Here is a 25,646-nt window from a genome sequence, read left to right on the forward strand (position 1 = left end):
TTCTCTCTATAATTTTCATGTTTTTTTTTTTTGAAATCCATATTGGTGTTCTTTTATTTGCTCTGATTGCTTTTCGCTTAATTTCTTCGCTTCCTGAGTTTTCGAGAAGTCGAAGATGGTGGATCCAAGATGGCCGTCAGTAGACAATCAAGATGTCATAACAACGTCATCACTCGTCATCACTTGTCAGGGTTAAGAAAAAAAACGATCATTAATTGTAATTTACCGGACTTAATTCCAACAACTAAATAGGAGGGTAGGAAGAGACGAAAGCATGGCTGTACTTGAATCCATTTCAGGCTTTTAACGATCAGCTCTCGGATACAAGGCTATGGTGTAATGCTGGCGTGTGGTATTTGTAATTTTGTTTTCATGATATTTCAGTGGTTGACTGTGGTGACCCTGGAGATCCTTACGGCGGCTATCGCAACATATTAAGTAATACTAAGTACCAGTCTATTGTAACATACACATGCAAGCCCGATCATCACTTAGAAGGAGAGGACAGTCAGGTTTGTCAAGCCAATGGACAGTGGAGCGGCTCCAAACCTGTTTGCTTAGGTATGTATTTCAAATTTAGTTTGGTCACAGGGCACAGAGGAGTCAAATGTGATGTAATTTCGGCTACATTCACTGCGAAATTACCCGGCAAATTAAGTGTTTTGATACAAGAACGTGATCGTGAGATATTATTACGCGTCTATTGAAAGATCTCATAGCCAGCAATGGTCGCCTGTGAGGAAACAATCGTCTCCCTTCGGCAATACCGGGATAGCGAAGCTTTTCGAAAGAGGCAGGAAGTGCCGAAAGAAAACAAAGAGACAAGGGATGAAACTGAATACCAAGTGACCGTGTGTTTAGTGTGGACTGGAGCATACTGGTAACGGAAACGAAAGTCACGTTCTACTGCAGATTGTGCATGTGAGGTCAACCGTTTCTAATAGACCATTTTGAGATGCTTTGAACCTTATTATAAAAGCGAGGCTAAGTGCAAAATTTTTGTTATGAAAATTAGTTTTCATTCATATCAAAACGAAACTAATTTTCAGTTGAAAAGTTTTGCACTTAGCCTCGCTTTCATAGTGAGTTTTACAGTAACTCGGAAATAGATTATTCGAGTTCAAAAAAAGCAGTTGATAAGTGATGACCAGGTAACCTGCCTTGCTATTCCCACAGACGTTGCCTAAAGAGCAACTCAAATCAAGCCATTCCCGGCAACTGATGACATCCAAACCAAACTAAATCTTTGTTCATTGTCCCCAGGCTCAGTGACTATCATGCAAATCCTTGAACTAAATCATTCCCGCAACCCGCTGAAAGCATACTGGAAGCTAAATTGGACAAAAGACCGAGTTAGAAGCGGCAAACATGCGAGTAGGAGGCCTGTGCAGACCTTTCACCCCAATTTTACGTGGTTGAAAAAAAATTCCGGTCCTGCACAGAAACCATCATAATAACAACTGATGATGCATTTCCGTCACCAGTATTTTCCGGTATACATCGTACGATAGCGAACATTAAACTGTACAAAAATTTATAGCGAGCATACCTGTTCAATTTTCACTTTTTGTGTGGAGATAAATTATTTCAGAGTCACTTGCCAAAATTGACGCCTTTTTATTGTAAACAAAATGAGCATAATCTGTTCACCAGGAAGATTGGCATTCAAGTTACGAGTTTCATTGAACCATGCCAGAGCGACGGAACAGAGGGACATGCCTTCTGCAAAAGTGTGAAAAATATATAGAGTCTGGATTGGAGCATGCGGTGCAGTGATCGTCCGATGTAATGCTAAATTAAAAAAAAATAATAATAATAATAATCTTTCATTATTATTTTTTTAATTTTTTTTTTAATTTTTAAGTTCTCCTTTAGCAATTTAAGTGTGTTGTGTAGCAGATTAAAGAGAGATTTTCTGAACTTATTATCCCATGGAACCCGATTTGATTTATCTTGGTGAAGACAATCTTCCAATTGACAAAGAGATCTTGAAGTTTTCTTCTCTTTCCTTTTTTTTTTTTTTTAACACTAGTGGGTTCGGTGACACCGATCCATTAATTAATTATGCGTAAATCGCATTCTTTTGTAAATACAAACTTCAATTTTTTTTTTACCTCAAACTTAAAATTCTAGTGTTGATGTCGTTTGTTTCTGTTGTCCACAGAGCGTTCATGTGGTAATCCAGGTGTTCCTACAAATGGAAATAAGAACTCGTCTTCCTATAAATATGGAAATACTATTCAATTCCAGTGCAACGTTGGCTACACATTACAAGGGTCAACCATTCGGACATGTGAGGACAACGGTTTGTGGACTGGAACCCAGCCTACCTGTCAAAGTAAGCAGACGCCGATCAGCTGTATGACCTGACTCTTGTAAAGAGTCTCGTATCAGCTCAGTCTATTGGCAACTTGTTTTCATTTTTATTTATTTAATTATTGCTTTTGTTGTAGTCGTTTTATTAAGATGTAAGACCCAATCTCGCACCCAGAGTCCTCAGGCTTTTTGGTCAGCGGGTGGGAGCCAGGAGAGACTCTGGGATAATATAAAATTTTTTTTGAATTGATCGTCTGCACAAAAACTGAAGTACTGACAGTAAGTCCGTTGGTCATGTTCGGAAGTTAACCAAGGGCCTTTAAGGTAATTTTTTTTTTTTATTGACGTTACGTATCCGCAACGAAATCGAACGACGTGACCCAAAGCGGATTGAGAAAGACGAAAGGCAGAGACAGGGCTAGGAATTAGACAAGTATATACAGGCAAAATACCCCCAAGATTTTGGTTTTTGCCCTACCACCTGGAAATTAACCACGTCACTTTTATATTACAAGAAAAATGTTCACTTGGTGAAGTTTTACGAACATGATGACTTAACTCCTGGTATTTCGCTAAAATTCACGTATACCAAGAACTCTTTAGTTTAAGTTTTATTTTTAAAATTTGTTATAGAATGCTACGTACGTGTTCTTTTCAGTTGTTAGCTGTGGAGATCCAGGAACACCACCCAACGGCGTAAGATATGGGGACACCTTCACCTACCAGAGCAGAGTCGTGCTGGAATGTGACCCAGGATACCGACTTGTTGGTGACCTGACCAGGACGTGTCAGGAAGATGGCACATGGACAGGCACTCAACCCACATGCCAGGGTGAGTAACGACCAGCCAATCAATAAGGGATTTGGGTCTATCCGTTTATTGCGAATTTTGCATAGTATCCCCGCATGAAACTTACCAACTTCACCCCTTCCTCTCCCGCGACGTGTTATCTCATTCTAGAAATAATTGTGCCGAAGAATCATATCATTATAAACAAATGGTCTTCAAATGCCAAGAGAGATTATTAACAAAAATGAAATTCTCCCCAACAACAAAAAAATCGGTTCAATTGCTCCTAGATTGTGTACTAAACTTTCATTTTTGCCCCAAAAATTGCCTCTTGAAAAACGAACATGAAACTTAATTTGAAATCAAAATATTATAGGAGTAACGCTGTAAGATATTTTAAACCGGCTTCTCGGCAATGCTGCCTTCTTCATGGTACAAAACTATACCGTTAAAAAGTTTGCATGCCCAAATTCATAAAAAGCGCGCGGGCGCGAAACAAACGTGACAGCGCATGCCAGCGCTAGAGCAAGTAAAAACCGAACAATTCACGCAAAACTAAAGTCCTGATTAAGTCCACTAGGACTAACAGTTCCATATTTCAAAATGAACCACATCTCCTGCTTTTCCGGTATTCTTGGTTGGCTAGGCCTGCCCTCAAAACTGCAACTTTCAGATCTTCGAGTGTGTGGTTGAAATGGGCGAGCACAGGAAGGTCATTTCTCTCAGTGATGTCATCTTGAAACTGTCCGCCAACCTACGACCAGTCTTCCCGACATAAACTGTCGATGGACATTTTGTGCATGTCAAACAGTAAACCACGTTGTCTGTGATGCAGGAATAATGTCCTGTGACATTGACCTGCCTTTTAAGTGTTGTTATTGAAGGAGACTGCTTGACGTGGGGAAATGTACGGCAAACGGTCCTGTTACCAGGGAAGGTTCCTGGTGGTTGGTTCAAAGGGTTTTGAGGTAGGCAGCTTCTGACTAGCAAATCCTTCAGATTCTTTGATGGCCTTAAGCCTTCAGTAGTAATTTATTGAAGATATTGGCGGTCTTCATGAAAGATCCGTAAGTTCCTTGAAACGATTTCAATGGCAACCAGGTTTCTTGGGTGGAAAGTGGTGACAAATGGAATTCGGTCGATAGCGATGTTGTTCGCGACGCCACTGTTCGAATTTGGGCATGCGAGCAAATTTAACGAACTTTTTAACGGTATAGTTTTGTACCCTGAAGAAGGCAGCATTGCCAAAACGTCGGTTTGAAATATCTTTCAGCGTTAATTTTATAATATTTTGAATTCACATTTATTAACTACGCCGCGCAGTATTATAATCTTTATTATGAAACCTCATGTCCATCCCACCTAGCCGGATGGCTCGGAGGATAAAGGTCTAACACTCTACATACCATATGACTTACACTACGTTGGGACCTCAGCATCATTAGACCATTCAATCACCTCATAACAACAAGGCCCATTACAGAAATCCCTAAAGGACCTTATGATCCAAAGGTGCAAGCAGGAAAAGTGAGTAGGTTATTTCCTGAAGCGGAAAAAAATTTAATTCTCTCCAATGTAAAGCTCGTAATTCTGCAATTTAGGAAAACTGGTGTAATTAATTGTATAATTAATTGATTAAGAGACTGACTTACGTTATGTTTTCTAGTTGGAGGTTGTGGAGAATTTTTAAGTGGTCCAAGTGGAACAGTCACCTCGTTAAACTACCCTGCAAATTACAACGACGACGACTACTGCACGTGGCAGATACAGGTTCCAGTGGACAAGAAAATCAGATTCGACTTTACAGAATTTAAAACAGAAAGTGGCAAGGATTTCCTGCTGATCTACGATACAAATCATTACGAATCGCCCACCATCGTGTTTGATGGAACGACGTACAAGCCACCGCCATTCACTTCATCCGGGAATGTGGTGAGAGTCAGATTCATCAGTGATGGGGCTTCTAACTTCAAAGGGTTCAGTTTTAATTACAAGCAAGTCGGTGAGATATACTTTTTTGTGTATCAAGTTTGTTCTATTTACGGTGTTATTCCGTACTCATTATGTTATGAGATTCATTTAAGGAGCGGGTTATTTGTAGATTAGACTCAGCTTTGTCGGTAACTGCAACAAGCCGAATTTATTCTCCAACACAAGAATTCTTCCCAGCTCACACATTCGTGTCACCTTAGCACACTTTAGAACACAGCTCTGGCACACAGCCTAACACGGGCACTAGTCTGACAGGGGAAAGAATCGAAGACGGTTTCGGCAGCCATAAAACACTACCACTACTTATGAGCAAAAACAATCGTTCTGCACGTACGTTATATAGACTATTAGTATAAATCTACTAGGGTGTCCATCACGAATGCTATTCTCTTTTTGGCTACGCTACTCACTATTCTGTTGTGCATTAGTGAATAGAGTGAGTGGCTTAGAAGTGTGCGATTGTCAACAAAATGGCAGCCACTTCTTCGTGTTTTCGAAGTGTCTGTGGAGAGTATTTGGATAATTTACTTGGCGACGCGATTCCAGAGAGGGCAGAAATTGCAACCAAATATGGAGTGGAGTTTTTCACGCTGAGAAAAGGAGTCGAAACAAGAGTTAAATAATTTTATTCCTTATTTACACTTTTTGAAGTCCACAATTTTATAATTTTGAAAACACTTAAGGTTGCGTTTCACTGCGACAAAAAATTGAGAATAATTGGTAGATTAAGCCAACAGAAACACAGCGTCCCTATCGAAGAGCAGTCACCTTTTTATCACTAGTTTCAACTTTCCGTCCTCAATTTCACATTTCTGCACTACATTTAGGATAAACTGATACCCTCTCCACCAATCAGATTGCAGAAATTTTTGTATGTATATATTTTTAATATTAAAACAATTAGACTATTGGCTCGAAATTTCCAGTTGATTTGGGCTTCACCCTCATCAACTATCACGCGATAGAAATTTCGAGCTCATAATTTAATTTTTAATTATCTTCATTTGCCGTCCTCTGCAAAACAACAATGTGAAATGATCAACTTTAAAGTTTTCTGTCGTGAGCACACGACAGGGATATTTTCATTTTTTTTCTTCGCATGTACAAATTGGTTACAGGGTAGCTCGCCATTTTCGTACAAGTTGGACGAGTTAAAGTAATCGCAAAGTAGTACAAATACACTAAAGTTAGATTTTAAGTGAAGTTTTCGTTAGCACTGCCGTCTTCCCTGCTTGTCCTTCACTTTTAAACCATTTCCAACTAGAATGCGTGACGAGCCCAAAGGGCATCTGTGTACGAGGCTATTGTTTTCTTCTGTCTCTCAACGTTTCTTTTCAGATACATCTTGTGGAGGCGTTTACGAAGATGGGACTGGTACGATCACCTCTCCAGGCTACCCGAATGGTTACGCCGATTACCTTGACTGCATGTGGTTAGTCTATCGCACCACAGAAACCGCTGAATTCATATTCTCTGATTTCGAAACGGAGAATAGTTATGACGTTGTGGTCATAACCTCAGGGAGGTGAGCGCCTGTCTTGTTTACTTCCATCAGTTGTTTTATGATTAACAAATGGATTCTAACTCATCTTAGCTGGAAGAATGAAATTTGATCGATAGTTGCCCAATAAATGGATTTATTTAATGAATGATTAAGGAGAGTAGGTTCTGCAACACTAATTGGGGACGATTTAATGTGGTATACTAGAAATCGCTTTCGCTTCAATATATCGGATCCACACAAGTTTTTGGAGGATAGCGGGTAATTAAGTACGTAATGGTGATATAATTTCATCTTCAAGTTTAAGATTTCTTGGCAAATCTCCCTCAAAGGCATGGATCTTAAAATGATTTGATAATTTATAAGACATCTCCAAAGTTCTGAAACATGTCAATTATACAACATTGCTTCCTTTCTCTTATGAAATAATTGGTATCTTCTTGTCCTCGATAGACATTTAAGAATAGGATTATGATAAAGCGGACTATACTTATACAAACAGGTTATAGATGTCAAGTACTACAAACTGTGTATTGACCAGGTAGCACCCATAGCATGCGACAAAAGTAGAATGAAATTATTATTATTATTATTATTATTATTATTATTATTATCATCATCATTATTATTATTATTATTATTATTATTATTATCATTATCATTATCATTATCATTATCATTATCATTATCATTATCATTATCCTTATCAGTATCATTATCATTATCATTATCATTATCATTATCATTATCATTATCATTATCATTATCATTATCATTATCATTATCGTTATCGTTATCATTATCATTTTCATTATCATTATCATTATCATTATTATTATCATTGTCATTGTCATTATCATTATCATTATCATTATCACTATCACTATTATTATTATTATTATTATTATTATTATTATTATTATTATTATTATTATTATTATGCGCAGTAAAACTTTCTGAATGCACAGTATAAGAAGCACCACAGGGCGCGTAGCGTAACCTGTGAGCCAAGCGAAACTTGAAATAGCACGTGAATAAGTCAATAAAATATATATCCATATAAAATATATAAAAATATATAAAAGCCATAGTTTATATAAAAATGTATAAAAGTCATAGCTGGTCTATTCATGGCTGGTCTATCAATCTTGGTATAATAAAATATCATGTTACTATTTTGAAAGTTCTTGCAATGTTCAGCCTCTCCCGCCCTTTTCTCATGGGAGGTACAACAGGGACGTAGGGCCACCAGGGTGTATCCCGCCGTTCTCCAGAATAATCTTGCGCGCTTCCCTGTCTCTAGTTTTCAAATCTGTAACCGGCCAGCGCTGAGTCCACATCAGGTAACCCAACACAGACAGGGCAAATTGATTAAATGCCACAACCCAATTATAGTCTGAGAGGGGACTGGACCAGATGACTGACAATCGGCGCAGGTACTCTCTTGCTGCCAACTCAAGTGCCATCTTCTCTTCTTGATCTAAAATTTCAAGAACACCCAGGAACTTGTACGTTCTGCCCTCCTCAAGAGTTGGTAGCCTTTCTTCCGCTAGGTCTCTTTCGGAACTCTCCTGGGAGTGGACTCCTCTCTTTATTCGGACAACTGCACATTTCCTTGGGTTCCATTGAAGTCCGATGTCTTCCATAGCAGCTTGTGTCGACTCCAGAACACGGTTCAGCTTACTTTCGGACGCAGCAAACATCTTGAGATCATCAATATACAACAAATCAGTTACTCTGGCGCTGATCGGTGTCGATAGCTTGTATCCCTCGGAGGCGCTAATCTTCCAGGCAACGGGGTTCAAACAGATCGTTAACAGCCTTGGGCAGAGCGCATCTCCCTGTGGTAAACCCTTCTTAAACCCAATCGGCTCAGAGACTTCCTGCCCATGCGCCGTGTTAGCCACGATTCTCGTATTCCAGCTCTTACTCAACTTACAGATCATCTCACACAACCACTTTGGGAACCTATGCAGCACCATCATCTCACCTAACCACTCATGATCTACCGAGTCGTATGCCTTCTTCACATCAACCCATGCCATACTCAAATCACGCCTTCTTCTCTGACAATCCAATGTCACCACCCTATCAATCAATAGGTTATCTACCGTTCCACTACAGCCCTTCTTAGCACCCTCTGTGACCCTTCCATCAAGCCATGCTCTCCGACATGCTGATCTGTAGGGCCAAGCAGACACGAAGTGAACCACTTGTAACAAGTATTCAGACAGGTGATTGGTCTTTGATTGTCACTGGTGAACTCCCCCAGTTTTGGTATCAATGTTGTTTTTCCTTCAGCGAACCAGGATGGATACTCATGGTCGCTTCTTGTGATCGCTTCAAATGACCAAGCCACACCCTCGTGTAGCGCATGGGCGCGCTTCCACCAGAAATTAACCAGCTTGTCCGGCCCCGGAGCACTCCAATTCTTCTTTCTTTTCAACACACTTACTGCTTCAGTGGTTTCTAGTGTCCAGGCCTCATCCGTCGGTGGCGGGACTTTGCTAAAAATCGCTTGCCTCACCTCGTCCAACCACGCAGCCTGACTGCTCCCAGTTCCCTCTCTTTCCCATAATCCTCTCCAAAACGAACTCGCCTCCTCGATACTACCAAACCTCTCTCTCTCCTCTTCACGAGTGTTTCCGCTGGCTTCTTCATACTTATTATTATTATTATTATTATTATTATTATTATTATTATTATTATACTTATTATTATTATTATTATTATTATTATTATTATTATTATTATTATTAGCTTATGACCTGCTCTGCTCACCATATGAGTGACCCATAGCTCAATGGTTAAAGCATCCACACTAGTAACTAGAAGGTCGTGGGTTCGGTTCCTTCCCGTGGCTCGGAAATTTTTTTCCGAGAATTAACATCGTGTACATATCATCAATTTCATAGTATTGTTACAAAGTCATTTTGTGCGAGTGTTCTCTTTTTTTTTTCTGTCAATTCGCGAGGTCTTCCAACCCTAGACAGGAATTTCAGTAAATTGCGTCCTCTTCAGTTCCTTTTCCCTTAGGGAGCTGCTTGTAGTCTAACTCTTTCTAATTAGCTATGAAGTCTTCACAGGATGACAAAACATGTTACTTCCATTAAATCGCCGTTGTCTTAAGCCTGTTTTGGCAAATCGAATACCTGTCTCTGATGGTAATGCTTTGCATCCGTTTTGTTAGTTATAACCTTCAGGGCAGCAACCTTCTCTCTCGCGCTGCCTAAACCTAGGACCACAACCCATGGGTTGAACTCTTTTTGATAACTATCTGCAAAACTGTGGAATTCTCTTCCGGACAAAATACGAATTTGAACGGAAATGAACAAATTTAAGAGGGAGATTGTAAATTGTAAATTTTAACATGTTAATCCTTATAGTTACGTCTCTTTTAAAAATATTTCGCTCTTTTTATTTTCCTTTTTTGTTTGGCTTTGTATCTTTTGTTGTTGTTGTTGTTGTTGTTGTTGTTTTTTTTTTTAATTCTCCTCAAAGACTCTAGCTACCAGCTACCCTTTAATTCGAGTAAAAACGAAATTTAAGTATGTGTGTGTTGGTTTCATGTACAGATTTGGCGACAAGGTCCAAACGAACGGCTGGGGAGGACACATCATCCCCTCTGGCTCCTTCACTTCCGACACTTATCTGTGGATCCACTTCACCACTAACGGGGCCAACTCTGACGGCCGATTTCATGCTGGGTGGGCCGGAAGCTACCAGAAATACTGGCCGTATGTTAGTGGCTAGAAGAAGAGAAAGTAAAGAGAAATCTCTAAAAGCAGATTAAGCAACGTCTGCAGCATAGCCAATATAAGTTAAAAAATAATTAGAAAGAAGAAACTCTAGAAATAATTAAAAATAAATTGGCTTTTAACAACTGAGCAAGTATTGGTGTTTATTATATTTGACTGGAAGGTCGTATTGAATTAGAATGTATCATTTTAAAGGACGATTCCTAAGGTCGGCCATTTGATCAAAATTATGACACGGTATATATGCGTTTTTTGCTCACGTATACTTGCAAATTTTCCTATTGTATGGGTTTTTATCTCATGTATATGACGATTTTCTCCTCATGCGTCAGTTCAACGCATAGGTATCAGAAACGAACACGCGTTTTACCGTATATATGCGCCCTCCAAAAGCCCATATATGCGTGCTGCACAAGTGCGTGTATACGTGTGGTTCATTCCGTAGTTGGGTAAGAAGCATTGAATAATATCGTGAGCTTTAACTTACTTCATGTACGACAACTGCAAAGAAACTTTAAAAGAAAACAAGGATAGCGCTTCTCAGGAAGGAATTTGTGCTTTCTAATGGTTCTCATGCTCATAACAGCTGGAGGTTCGCCAACAACTGATTTGCTAGAATCAGTCGATTGCCTGTACCACTATAGGTTTATTTAGCAAGTTGGACAATGAGCAACAAAATCAGATGCCTCAATTGCAACGTCGCAGTAAGATACTGCGACGTTGCAACTAAGGCATCTGATTTTGTTGCTCATTTTCCTACTTGTTGAATAAACCTATAGTGATGCAAGGAATGGAATGCCTGTTCTTCAGTTGAACCTGACAACCACCTCTCATAAGCTTGCTCATATAGACTGTATACTTGACCATGTGCCTTGCCGTTGTACAAGTATGGGATTGTTAAAGGAACTGTTTTTCCACATAGCTATAGTGTCTTTAACCCCTCTTAACCATACAAAGCACCAGTTACATAAGAGATGTCAATTTGAAAGCCAGCAGTCATATCATTACTTGATCACCTCTGTTCCCTGGATGTTTCTACAACACCAACAACCCAATTTTAATGTATTAAAATTCACTCTTAGGGGCTATTCACATGATTCCGGAATGAAACTCATTCCGGAACGAGTTTCGTTCCAGAATGAAGTTCGTGCCGCATTCACATGTGCAAATCGACCGACTCTGGCTCACGTGGTTTAAGTTCCCGCGCATCAGTAAACAAAGATGGCGCGAGTCTGCACGAAACATTGTTGTGCATATTAATGAGATGGCTTTTGCCAAAGTCTTCAGGCCACTGTCCAGCTAAAGCACTTCGAACGTGCTAGAACAGCACTACTTTATCCGAGTCCCATTCCACTTCTTCTCCCAACTTTTGCCTTTTATAGCTAATGAAAACGTCCAGCAATTTTCTGTTTTCGTTGCGTCCCATTTCCATCTACAAACCGAATCTTTCTTCACTTTCATATCCGCCATCTTGAAAAAGATACGCATGCGCTACTCGCCCCAGGCGATTTTTCATCTCGGAACGAAGTTCGTTCTCACTTTACATGATACCAGAATGAAATGTCATACCAGAACGAAAAATTCATTCGGATTGAAAACCGGAATTAACTCATTCCGGAATGACTTGTGCGAGGGCACAATTTCGTCTCGGCATTATGTAAACAGATGCAGAGAAATATATGGAGATGGAATGAACTCATTCCGCAATGTAACTCATTCCGGAATCATGTGAATAGCCCCTTAGGGTCAGTTGGAAAAACTCATATAAATCCTTTTTTCATCTCCTATGAGACTTCTTCAAATCACCATTATTTATAAGAGACAAACCATTATTCAGGAGTGCTCACCGGAGCCGATATACAAAATATCCGCTCCCCAGGGCTTAGTGCGCTGGCTGGGATTCTTATGCACTGGCATGGAACTTGCTGGGAGGCCCGCATCAAAACAATTGCTTGCTTACTAATTTAAACTCAAAAGCTCATCCTAGCTGGAAAATGTTCATTTTCGGGATGAATCTAGCAGGTAAATTGTGATGTGAGGTTTTCCCTGGTAGACTTGATTACCAGCCGGCCCCTAGAAAATTAGACCCTGGAAGTGCGAAGAATGGACTCAGTGTGCGGCCTAGTTATATGGTCACTTACAATTCGTCTATCTAGACATGCGCAGCGTCATATTACACAACATTTATTGACCCCTGTGCATGTGTGACAGCCGAGCGGTGAAAAACGTTGCTATTGCCGGCGCGGTCACGTCTCAACAAACGCTTTTGGCTACATCCTTCTAGAGAGTGGGGAAATATAGTTTTGATTTTATTTCAACAAGGTAAGTTTTCTGTGCTTTCTCTTCTCGGGTAGCTGTGTAGTTTCTGCTCTACTATTCTGAGTATGCCGTTAAGACTTATTGTTCTGACCAAGTTAGATAACAGTTAATTCTATGTAATTGTGTATTATCTTCTTTGTGTGCTTAGAGTTTCGACAACCAGATCTTCTTTGCTGGTTAACACATTTAGAAAATCCTTGATTTATTTATTTAAATGTTAACATTTTTGTTTTAGGAATCGCCAAAATCGTTTTGCGTTACGCTACCTACGCAGCTAAAGACCGTTTACTGAGGTATGTCAGTCTTGTATGCCGTTGTATGTCATTGCAATATAGTGTCAAGAATAGTATCGTCTTTGAGAAATGCATATGCGCTGTATGCGCGCCGTCTACTTTAGATGGTTTACTAGTATAGCTAGTAAGCTTATACACAGCTAATAAGTATTTGAATTTAGAAATACTATGCACAAGTATTCTCATCGTATCGCGAACAGGTCATATGAGTGTGTGCTTAACATACATATCATCACATGAACAGAGCGACAGACCAGGACATTCAAGCAAAAGTCTCGGAATGCCGTTGTTTTGTTTTTCGCTATATCATTTTTGGCCTACATGGAAAGGATATTAATTGAAAATGGAGCAGTTCGTTGTGTTCAGATTTTTTACAATAATGGTAATTTAGCGCAAACTTTAAGAGAACGGTATTTTATTATCTGAAATTATGAGCGGGTTTCCTTTGATTTTACACTTCTTCCGAAAAGATATTCCACCGTTCCTTTTGGTGCCCCTGATGATTTTCCAAGCAATTGGCGTCTTGAAGTGTTAAGGGTGGAATTCTGTAAGCGACTTTCTTTGTTTTCCATTTAGGTTATACTTAGTTTAACAGCGCGCAAATGTTCCTTTTTGTTGGCATGAGTCAGATGAGTTCGGCTTGAACGCAAGGGAAAGGTAACTTGGATTTCTAGGGTTAAAAACGATGCAACACTTTAGCGTGTGTATTTTTTTGCAGTTTTGAAACAAACTAGGGAGACGCAAATCCCGAAACTGTATCGCGATGCAATGGAGCGAAAGCAGAATTTTTATTGCGTGTGCCTCATTTTCCTGAAGGGCAGGTCAGGCGCGAAAATATATTTGTTCACCGATGACCGGATATGATGACCTTAGCTCGAAAAAACAATTTTTCGGGTCACTCTTTCCCTAAATACGAAAAAACTGAAGCAAGTTCGATTCACATGATGCCGGGTTAACTTTCATAATAGTACGACCGAAGTGCGGCTTAAAGTAAAAATGCGCAAAGTTTGGTGATAGTAGCTGTTGTGGTCTGCCAAATGTTTTTGGGTTCCGGTGTTCATTTGACCTTGCGGACTCTGACACCTAATAATACATTGCTTCAGGGGTGCCTTCCGGAAAGTACTTTTTTGTGCGCTAACTCTATATCATTGTAAAGCTAATAAACTGTAGAATCCGAAAATAACAAGATATTTTCCTATCTTTGCTTTGATAGGCACGCGCAAGCCTTTAAACGCAAAAATGACCGAGCTTGCTAAACTTAATTACCAGCCTTGGTGTTACCGCGGCGCGCGGACGTCCAGACTAACGGGACTATATCACTCAGGATATGATGGGCTAACAAAGTGTGTGAGGCTTTTTCGATATTTCTATTGGTTGCTTAGGAAATCCCTTTGAAAGTTGGAAAATAGGAATTTTTCTGGCTTCTGTTCCTTAATGGGACGTCACGAAAAAAATATTGCCTCACACAGTTTAATGCTCTAATATGGGACAAAGATTTTCTCCAAGTTTCGTTAAAATCCGATAAATCTACATACCCTTTTATTTCATTTGATTTGAGTTAATTCACGCAATAATAAACCTTGAGTTTTCGGCATGGAAAGAAATTCACAGTTTTCGCACCTCATTAAAGCGGTTGTCAACGTGGCCCTGCCGCTAACCAATGAAACGCAGCTTTGAACTCCCTAACGGGCTACAGAAACGGGTACGTGTTTACGTTCTGCACGTAGGAGACGAAAACATTCAACAAAAGCGAAGACTTCTTTGTGAGAAATTGCAAGGCGCGAGGGATAAACAAAAGAAGCGAAATACGAGTCCGTGTATGAGATAGTTGCCGCAAAAATTGTTACTGCTCAACTCTAAGGGTTGACACATTTTAATTGGCTCAGTTTGCAGTTCATTGACTTGTTTGAACAAATACGTTTTTTTTAACCAAAAACACGCCTCAAATGTCAGCTTTCGCAATTCATCTTCAGGAATGTTAAGCGATACAACCAGCACGTGAAAACACAGGAAACACGGCCACGATAATCCTTGTTTCCGGTTAGCAGTACTCTCAATTCATTGCTTTTGTTAAGCTTGGAAGTTATGTTCTTTCCCGCAACTAGAACTCAACGGAGAATATAAATGAACGTTTTATCCAGCTAAGATATATTCGTTTTTTAAAATTTGTTTGAAGCCTTCAACCGAAACGTTACCGCCTACAGCTATGAACGCGCAATAAAAAACAGGGCGTAGTACAACGTAGACCAGATATCCCACACCTTGCATTACTCAAAGGACCCCAAAGCATTGCGAGAAAATTTGATTGGCCCGGTCAATGACATTCGCGTACTGCCAATTATCCGCCAAAACGTTACAGCCTTTTTGACGTTCACGTGCTGCCAATTCTGCGACAAGAAGTTACAGCCTTTTTCTTCCACGCGACGTAAGACACGAATATGACTGAGCAAGGTGTACAAGTGAAAATCACCGAGAAAGCTGACGCGTTACCAGGAGAACGCGTACGAGCTGTTGGCATGTGTTTTTATAAGCCTGTCATGGACCTTATCCCTGGGAATAGTTACAGATTATGTCGCAACCCCCAAAACCCACGAGATGCTTCATGTATCGAAGTCAAAGACCGGACACGCGTTAGAGCTGCGTTGAACAGAGACGTAGCTCGACTACTTGCCCAGTACTTGGACACAAATATTGTCGAGGAGCCGACTTGGTTAGTATCATTTGGCCGTGTGAGTTTGATTGTTTCTCCAACGTGCTATCACTTGTGGTGTGAAAATCAATTTCTTTTATCTTTTTTTTTTCGTTTTTCTTAAGCTTGGTCCTTGAAGATGCCAGATGGAGTCGCGGAGACTCTGGGAGACCTGCCAGGTCGCACAAAGTGGCCATCTCAATCTGTGTAACTTCCACGAAGTTTCAGCTAATCCAAGACGCATTTAAATTGTACGACTTGATTGTGGTCCAAAAATAGACACTGAATTCAGGAAAAATGTCAAAAATGTGTCAATATCCCGGAGGACAGTATTTAAATTTGTTTTTGGATGAAAGTTCCGGAAAAATAAATTGTTTTACTATCAAACAGCGCTTTTGTCATATGTCTACGGTAATAATATGAAGGGAGTGGGGAAAGAAATCTTCTGAGCGCCTAGAAAGCAGTTTTCCTCTCATAGCCCCCTGTCGTTCCCTGCTGTGTGAGCTGCCGGAAAAGAACAGTAATGAAAACGAAACAGGATTTAATAGACCATGACCATGCACGCTCTTTCTTAGGCTGCTTGACAGGCGCTTCAGTGAAAAATATTGATTGTTTCATGTGATGTTATCCAAATACTAAGGCTACACCACAAAACAGACAAAACCCCTCTTTTGCTATTTTCTACGTACCAGTGAAAAAAACCTTGCAGGAAACTTTTATGCTGATATATTGTTTTAGTCACAGTCACAGCGCTTTAACTGATTTGATCCATAGTGGTTGTACTTTCACTAGGACAATTTTAGTTTGAAAAAGCCGGAAAAGTCCGGATAAGGGGGGGGGGGGGGGGGGGGAAACTTCTGATTTCTTGGGGTAAAGACCAGACAACAAATTGTCATTTTTTCCTTATACTTTAGGCATCATGTATGTGCATTCGAGAAAACCCCGATACTTGGATTATTTTATACAACAATATAGTTTTAAATTTTGCAATTTCAAAACTTAATTTTAAAAACCCTCTGATACAACTCTGCACCAAGAAGATTCGATTTCCGTCGTCACCGCTTATGGTCTTATCGCAGAGCAGAGCAGAAGGTTTCAAGTCCAAGCCAGCTTTAAAAGATCATTTGCCGAGTGAGATATGCCATACATTTAAACTGTTAACGTTGCGTGGATGTGTTTGTGACACCGTCTTAAGGTCTTGTATAACTCTGGACTTTTTTTCCTTCTGTGGATGTGTTTGTGACGTCTTTAAGATCTTGCAAAACTCTGCGCTTGTGTGGATGTGTTTGTGACGTCTTTCAGATCTTGCAAAACTCTACACTTGTGTGGATGTGTTTGTGACGTCTTTAAGATCTTGCAAAACTCTACACTTGTGTGGATGTGTTTGTGACGTCTTAAGATCTTGCAAAACTCTACACTTCTTTCCTTCTGTGGATGTGTTTTTGACGTCTTTAAGATCTTGCAAAACTCTACACTTGTGTGGATGTGTTTGTGACGTCTTAAGATCTTGCAAAACTCTACACTTGTGTGGATGTGTTTGTGACGTCTTTAAGATCTTGCAAAACTCTACACTTGTGTGGATGTGTTTGTGACGTCTTAAGATCTTGCAAAACTCTACACTTGTGTTGATGTGTTTGTGACGTCTTAAGATCTTGCAAAACTCTACACTTCTCTCCTTCTGTGGATGTGTTTGTGACGTCTTTAAGATCTTGCAAAACTCTACACTTGTGTGGATGTGTTTGTGACGTCTTAAGATCTTGCAAAACTCTACACTTCTTTTCTTCTGTGGATGTGTTTGTGACGTCTTTAAGATCTACAAAACTCTACACTTGTGTGGATGTGTTTGTGACGTCTTAAGATCTTGCAAAACTCTACACTTCTTTTCTTCTGTGGATGTGTTTGTGACCTCTTTAAGATCTTGCAAAACTCTACACTTGTGTGGATGTGTTTGTGACGTCTTTAAGATCTTGCAAAACTCTACACTTCTTTTCTTCTGCGGATGTGTTTGTGACGTCTTTAAGATCTTGCAAAACTCTGCACTTGTGCGGATGTGTTTGTGACGTCTTAAGATCTTGCAAAACTCTACACTTCTTTTCTTCTGTGGATGTGTTTGTGACGTCTTTAAGATCTTGCAAAACTCTGCACTTGTGCGGATGTGTTTGTGACGTCTTAAGATCTTGCAAAACTCTACACTTCTTTTCTTCTGTGGATGTGTTTGTGACGTCTTTAAGATCTTGCAAAACTCTGCACTTGTGCGGATGTGTTTGTGACGTCTTAAGATCTTGCAAAACTCTACACTTTTTGCCCTCTGTGGATGTGTTTACGTTTAAGAATCTGACAAAATTCTGCAATTGATATGCTGTGTTTGTGACGTCTTTAAGATCTTGCAAAACTCTGCACTTACGTGGATGTGTTTGTGAAATATGTGTTTATCTAACAAGATAGGGAGGGTTAAAAGTTGCCTCTTTGCAATACAGGTTGGAAGCAGTGGGGAGATTTACAGCTGAACGGAACCGGTTCTTGATGAAGGTCGCCAACCAAGTGGTTTAAACATGGCTGGATGAAGATAGCTAAGTAGGGTGAGAAAAGCTGAAAGTAACGTTTCTACGTAAATCGATCATCTGAACAAAATTGGCACTCCTGTTGAAATGCATTATTTGCCTTGAGACTAGCTTTTGTAAGGTCAGAAAAGAGAGAAATAAAGTCAGTATTGTAAATTCTTTAATTACAAAGCCTACGTTCCACTTATTTAAACTAAATTGGAGTTAAATTACCGTTTTGACTGGAACCGGGACATTTACTCACTGTTAAACGTTGCTGGCTGACAAAACATCTTTTTTGAATCCGATTTGCTGGGAAAAAGGTAAATATTTGAAAACTCTCCTGGCTGGGAGTTAAGTCTTGTGCAAATTTCCTTGCTGGCTAAGAATCCTAGAGAGTAAAGCTTGCTGGAAGTGAGGATCGGCTTTGTTTTTCCCACGAAAGTTAATTATTGATCGGTTGCGACTGCGCTAATGTTAATTTGCTGCGTGGATGGATAAAAATCATTTTTAGAAAAAGAAGTCGTTGAGCACTCCTGATTATTGCTTTGACCATAACCCTAGAGCCCGCGATTTGTTGGCTGGAATATTTTTGGAATGGTCTAAATAATTTTTTTCTTTATCCCTGTCTCCTGACCACTGGTAAGTGACCCCTTTATCCACTGGATAAGTTGCTATCCAGCGCAGCAAATGTACTCCAACCAACGCTTTTGGCAAGTTTTCCACACAATCCATACTTAAATTTGACATATGCTTTTACTCTATTCACAAATTATAGGTCTATCAGGAAAATCTTGCACATATTTTATCTACCGGATAGTGACCTATCCAGTGGATAAAATTATCCACTCTTTGAATACAACTGGGGCCTGGACTTGACATTTTGAGTGGTTGCTTGAAAGAGGTTTGACTGAATGGACAATAAACACATTTTCCCTGTGATAGTGCGCAATCAGATACTGTCAAGTCAAAACAAAACACACAAAGAGCATTGTAACCATGTAGCACTTTAATTCATCTCCCAAAGTCCTAATTATATAAAACTTTAGGGCAAAAATCTCAAGGAAACTGATTTCGTACCTCCAGTAAGAAGAAAATGTTTGCTGTATAGGAGTTTTAACGCTAAACATGAACATGGATTTCTTCAAACATTCTGAAAATTATATAAGGATGCTTGCATATTTGTATCCGATTTTAAAGCATGTCTATCAAACAATTGTGAGGGAATGTGTTTACCAGCTAATTTATCCCAATCATGACCATAATTAGTTAAGCTGCCACTACACAGCAAATATAGTAGCATGCTGAAAAATGTGAAACTTTCAAATAAGAAAAGAAATTAACATTTCAGCTAGCTGGACCCAGTCACCTTTATGAAATGTGACAAATGCATTTGTACGCACACATCCATCTACTTCTTGCCTTTGACATTCCGGCATCTCAGACCATACATTTATGCAAAGTTGGCTGAAACAATGACCATTATGTGTCAATAAAGGACCAAAAAAATAAAATGCCACTGTAGAACATAACTACCTCTGTAACAAAACCCAACTTCAAATGACTGAAAGCTATGGAAACAGCTTGAACGCATGAACGCATATTACGGCCAGCTTTATCCTAACGAAAGAATAATTTATATTTTTCCAAACCAAATTTTCCATATAATACACTCTTTGACATGAACTCCTTGAAAACACTGTATTCCTCATGAACAATAGGAATGGAAAGGATGAGTGACCAAGTACTTGCTTCTGCCAGAACAGTGGTTGGCTTACTTCCCAGAAATTTAATAAGCATCATCATTTGTTGGATCACAAGGCAATAAGGGAAATCCTGACCAGAACTGCACAAGGTCTCTCATGTCTTCCTGTCCATCTGCACCACCTGCATGAACATATATATCAAACAATAATGTCTTGTGTCATGAATATTTTACATTACCATATTATAAGGACTATTGCACATATTTGCATGATGCTTTAAAAATATTTATAGTATGGTAAATAAATGTAAAAATAAAATTTTCTGTGTTGAGGGAGAGTGATAAAAATCTGCGGGTCAGCGAGCCATGCGAGCCAAGGTATGAGCCATGCAAGCCATGCTAGTCACGCGAGTTATGCGAGCCACAGTATAAATGTTAAGAATTTTTATTTGTTGTATTTACATTGACATAAGAGCAAGAACAAGAGCATCGGAACAAGATGGATAACATCGCAATATTTAATTCTTACAGTGGGACAACGCAAACAATCATATTTCAGTTTTTTTGTTAATTGACACGTCAGGACTGATTGTCAGTGTCATTCCAATCTTGTAAGGTATGATAAATGAGTACTCAAAGGGGTAGCACTAATCTGTGGAACTGCAGACCGCGGAACCGCGGAACCTGTGGAACCAGCGGAACCTGCGGAACCTAGAAAAAGAACTAGTTTTTTGTTTTTTTTTTTTTTGTTTTTTTTTTTTTTGCAACTTACATACCAGGTATAAGGTTACAACTGACTTCATTGTTGTTTATAGACCTGGATTTTTGTTAGATGATTCGACCAAGAGAAAATGATATTTTCTCCTGATACGACAATATGATTCGACCGAGAGGTTACCAAGCTCATCGATGAACTCGCAAAACCATGAAGGTTCTGCACGAAGACTTCAGGTGGCGGGTGATTTATCACCAATATTTGTACGGGAGCTCAATAAAGGAAACAGCCAATGTTATTTTTACGAGTACCGCATTTGTTTCAAAAATCCGTAGATTGTATCGGCAACGTGGTGAGGTGAACCGAAAGAGAAGAAAAGGACGGCTTAGCATTGCAACAATGTGTCGATCGATTCTGCGCCTTGGTTTTACGTACGAAAAGGCAAGTCTAACTCATTCTTTTTCCTATGTTTGAAGTCGAACAAAGTTTGCAGTTACACCAGAGTATACATAAATTATTTCCCTCAAAATTTCATCTTTTTTAGTATATGCTAGTATATGAAATGGCTGGTTGCCAAACGTCCCAAGCTTATTGTTTTGCTTTTCTGAACTTCAGCTGAGAGTGATTGCGAAACAGAGAAATGAATTCTTGAAAGCAACATACTATCGTTTTATGGCTGATTATACCACGACAAATGTTACTGCCAACACACGGAGATCGAAGTGCTGTTCTTTTCTTTTTTTCTTGAATGAAGTTCCACGTGGGTATCAATAAATGACATGTGTCAATAGATACCTATTCGAGTAGCGGTGCAGCCGTATGTTTTTCTCGGATTTTTTTTTTTTTCTGAAGTCTTGAACCTTTATAAATTTTTGTGTATTGTTTTTATTTTGTTGCGCATCTTGGGCGATTTTGAATATAGGCAAAATTCTCTCCAAAATTGTAACAAAAACGAAAACAAAAAAACAAAACAAAACAAAACAAAAACAAAAAAAATTCGTCCAAAATTTTCTCACGCGAATGTAAATAAAACAAATAAAAATTCTTAACATTTGCACTGTGGCTCGCGTGACTCGCATGACTAGCGTGACTCACATTGCTCGCACTGTGGCTCGCATGGTTCGCTGGCTCGCAGATTTCGCAGACCCGTTGAGGGACAGGCTGCTTATAAAACATGCCACTATGATAAACAATTATTATTATTATTATTATTATTATTATTATTATTATTATTATTATTATTATTATTATTATTATTATTATTGTTGTTGTTGTTTTCTTCCAATAATATTATTTCACCCTATCAGGTCTTGGAATGAAACACCTTACTTTTAAAAGGATAAAACAAGGAGACAGTTAACTTTGTAACTTGTTGTGAGCATACAACTATCAAATGTAAAATTACTTTCCTCCAATTCATCAATATATTGTTCAAAGAACCTCTGAGCTTCTAGGCGTAAGGGGTCATTGCAGCTTTCTTGGTCATATTTCATGTAAGACCTGAGCATTCTTGCGTTAATTAGTGGAAAAACTCTCTCTTGCAATTCAGGAAACCTCTCCAGTAGACTAAGGAAACTTACTCCAGAAACTTTTACTTCCCCCAAACCTTTCCTTATATCATCTAGGGCAGCTATTCTTTTGATTACCACCTCATACAAAAAATTCATTCATAAGCCAAATGCTTTCTCTCCTTTGCGATGGTTAAATTTGGATAACCAGCTGACATCAGCAAGTCCCTAATATCCTGTGAACTATCCAGATTTGTGAATGCAATCAAGTTTTCCTTGTCACAGCTGAGGGGCTATGTAAAAAAGAACAGAAGAAAGAAAAGACAATCAGCATAAAGAATTAAAAATTAACACTGAAAAGGTGCAGAGTGTATCAGGTATGTCCCTTGCCACAGCAGTAGTATGTCCCGAATGCTTGGGCGAATTTTATTCATATAGGCAGCAGCCCTGATTCAATGAGGTTGTCCCCTAAACCGGTTTTAAGCGTTGAATGAGTTGACATGACATGTGGTAGATATAGGAGAGGGGTGTAATGAGATGCAAGCGATCTAGTTATAAGAAGGGTTTAATAAGATGCCAACGGTCTGGGTATAGTAGGGGTTTAATGAGATGCAAGTGTATGTATGATTTGAAGTTTATTATTGTTGATTATTTGAAGTAAAACGTACTGTACTCTGGTGGTTAGGTTCCGCCCAACCAGCCGGGTAGTACATCAAATATATAGGGACAGAACAATAGGCGAGCTAAGAACCAATGAGAGATCACTGCCGGAAACTGTTGAACGGATCAAACTGGTTTTGAGACCGGTTGGATTGGAGGATTCAAAATGGCGGTTATATTGTTAAAAAGAAACCGGTCAATCTAGTTTTAAGCCAACGGTTTGAATTTTAACGTCGGTCCAGATCCTGTGAGAAAACCGGCAGCAACAATACGCGAGTCCTAAACAATTCTAAAAAACGCAGATAAAAATATCGTTTTTGTTAAACCAGCTTTAAGTTACTATCGTTTCTCTGAACTAATTTTCCGGAACAGAAAATGTTGGCAGCAGAAGGAAAGTGAAACCATATTTGTGCGTTTATTAATTCACTTTATAAGAATGAAGTTAAAGTTTATGTTATCGAAATTGAGTTTATCACTACACGTTTAGAAACACGCTTAAATGTCTTACACAGAGGAACGTTTCAAAAGAAAAATTTGATTCGAATAGAACGGTATTTATATTTAGAGAAAGTAACATTTCAATTCACGCAAAATTGTTCGCATCTTACAACGGGCTACTTATATTCAAATAAAAGTCATGTTGTTCGCTTGCAACAATAGGCGTGAGAAAAGAACAGCGTTGTATGCACACAAAGCTTTGAGAAATAAACAACAAGTTAAGTTTTGTTCGTAAAAGCTCTAATAAAACCTTAAGTAAAACGATGCAATTTTCCCTTCGTTCGAATAACGTACTCCAACGCGCAGGTAAACTTAAGACAGCGTCGACTCGCAAACATCATTGAGAACATAACAATCAAGAAAACCGCTTCAGAACGCGCAAAACTAGCAAAGTTTTTGCTGACTTTATCACTAAACGCTAAGAAACAGGCAAAAGAAATTATAGGGCTGTATTTAATTCATCTTAACAAAGTCCTTCGGAATGAATGGCTCACATATTCAAATCGAAATCATGCCGTGCTCTGAATATTTTTTTTTCCTTTGACAATATTCACCCGTGAACATAAAATCCCGTGTAAACGATTTCATATTTCGATAAAACTGTAATAACGCAAGTCGAAGGGCATAGTCAATAAAATCATGAAACTGGAGTTCTCTCTTGTTTATTCGTTTCATCACTTCGTTATTCTAACACAAGAAATTTTCACTTCAACGAAGCGCAATCTATTCCATGATATAAAACCAGGCGAAGACTAAAAGAAAAAACAAGCTCCATTGGTTTGCGTCTGAGTAGGTATGAAAACATCAATTGGGCGGAAAAAGAAATTCAAAAATTCGAAAGAGTGCATTGTTTACGAAACGAGTTATGGTTAATGCGAAAGAGCAATTCAAACAAAATTCAAACTTGTCAAACTGCGACTAGACACGCATCGTGTAAATTTGTACGTTAACGTAATAAACTCAAGCATTTATAGGTGAATAAAACACCTTCAAATATAGTGTGGCATAATAAGGTGGTGAATTAACAGTTCAGCGGAGGTGTTTCAATTCTCGCATTTTAATCTATCATAAACAAGCATCGCGTAAATTTTATGTCAATGCAGTAATCTCTTCCAATCGCGTGCGAAACACGCTCGCATAAAGTGCGACAAACATACCTTACTTAAGAAGGCGGTAATTAACTTGAGCATCCTTTGGATGTGTTTCAATGCTCGTATACTTTAATATCATCAATACGCATCGTGTAAATTTACGTTAGCACATATCACATTACTGCTCGGTGTCGTAACGAAATAAAGTGCACAATAAGTTATTTTACGCACAAAAACTCCCTCATTCAAATGCAAGTGTAACTACATTGTGTATAGTGCGTGATATTTTGTTTTGTAAACATAAGAACCGCTTTCTTCGTATTTACAATTAACAACGTCAAACTTTTGAAAATTCAGTGAATGACACAGGCATGCTCGGAAGAAAGGAAATCCGAGTGGTTCTATGAGGAGTCGAACCTAAGACCTTCCGATTACTAGTTCGAACTTTTCAAATGAAACTGCATTTCTTACTACTGAAAAGCCGGGCAAAGTTTTAAGTTATGAGGTATGAGCCGGAGGGAAAAATGCGTTCTTTTATTTCAGTAAAGGTTTCCGTCTGTGAATTTTATCTTCAGCGTTCACTTTAAGCAAATTTCAGTTCACTTTCTAACCCAGCGTAAGAGAATACTTGTCTCAACTTAAATAGACTCATGACGATCACAGACAGATCTTTTGCCACGTTTTCCCTATCTATCCAATGTATTGCATGCAAAGCGAAAGGTCAAGTGAACAAACAAGCGAATCTACACTTCCAGCATTCGCGCTTTACTGAGATACGACATATTTGTATGAATCACCCGTTGCAAGCGATAAAAGCAAGTCAATATACTCATTACCAACTAAAGTGAGTAAATTTTTTAACTCACATACTACACTGAGTAAAAGGTATACACTGTAACCACATAATGCCCATTTTGTAAACTTGCAAGTGATGGAAGCAACCCAAAACTCATTGCCAAATAAAGTGAGTAAACCGTTTTACTTACATACTACTCTGAGTAAAAGTTACACACTTGAACCACATGATGCTCATTTCTTAAAAGTGCTCCGAGCATTGAAAGGTAGTTATTATAACAAAATACTGCTCATTGACGCTAAAGAGTAACACTGGGGTTAGAGCAAGATGCAGTGCTTAACACAAGTCAGCTAAAGGGTGATGTCCAAAATTGGTGCGGACCCAACTATGACAATACTCAAGACTACAAGTGAATAGAAACAATTTATTGAATTTAAAAAGAAAAACGCATAGTTTCTTACTTAGTTAAAGGAGT

General features: G+C 38.9%; 1 protein-coding gene and 1 pseudogene across 1 annotated transcript in view; one reads left to right on the forward strand and one right to left on the reverse strand.

The window, feature by feature from the left end:
- The window catches only part of LOC146485730 (sushi, von Willebrand factor type A, EGF and pentraxin domain-containing protein 1-like), a 112,778-nt gene extending 102,292 nt beyond the window's left edge, over positions 1-10,486 (forward strand). The window contains exons 29-34 of the mRNA XM_085103076.1: positions 385-561; positions 2,165-2,338; positions 2,975-3,148; positions 4,773-5,108; positions 6,437-6,623; positions 10,175-10,486. Coding sequence (XP_084959202.1) covers positions 385-561; positions 2,165-2,338; positions 2,975-3,148; positions 4,773-5,108; positions 6,437-6,623; positions 10,175-10,352 — 1,226 coding nt within the window. The 3' untranslated portion in view covers positions 10,353-10,486. The remainder of the gene's footprint in view (positions 1-384; positions 562-2,164; positions 2,339-2,974; positions 3,149-4,772; positions 5,109-6,436; positions 6,624-10,174) is intronic.
- Positions 10,487-19,818: 9,332 nt separating this feature from the next.
- On the reverse strand, positions 19,819-24,474 carry LOC146485731 (uncharacterized; annotated as a pseudogene).
- Positions 24,475-25,646: the final 1,172 nt, after the last annotated feature.

Source organism: Pavona decussata, unplaced genomic scaffold, assembly GCF_977016875.1.
Source record: "Pavona decussata unplaced genomic scaffold, jaPavDecu1.1 SCAFFOLD_25, whole genome shotgun sequence".
NCBI classification, from domain to species: Eukaryota; Metazoa; Cnidaria; class Anthozoa; order Scleractinia; family Agariciidae; genus Pavona; species Pavona decussata.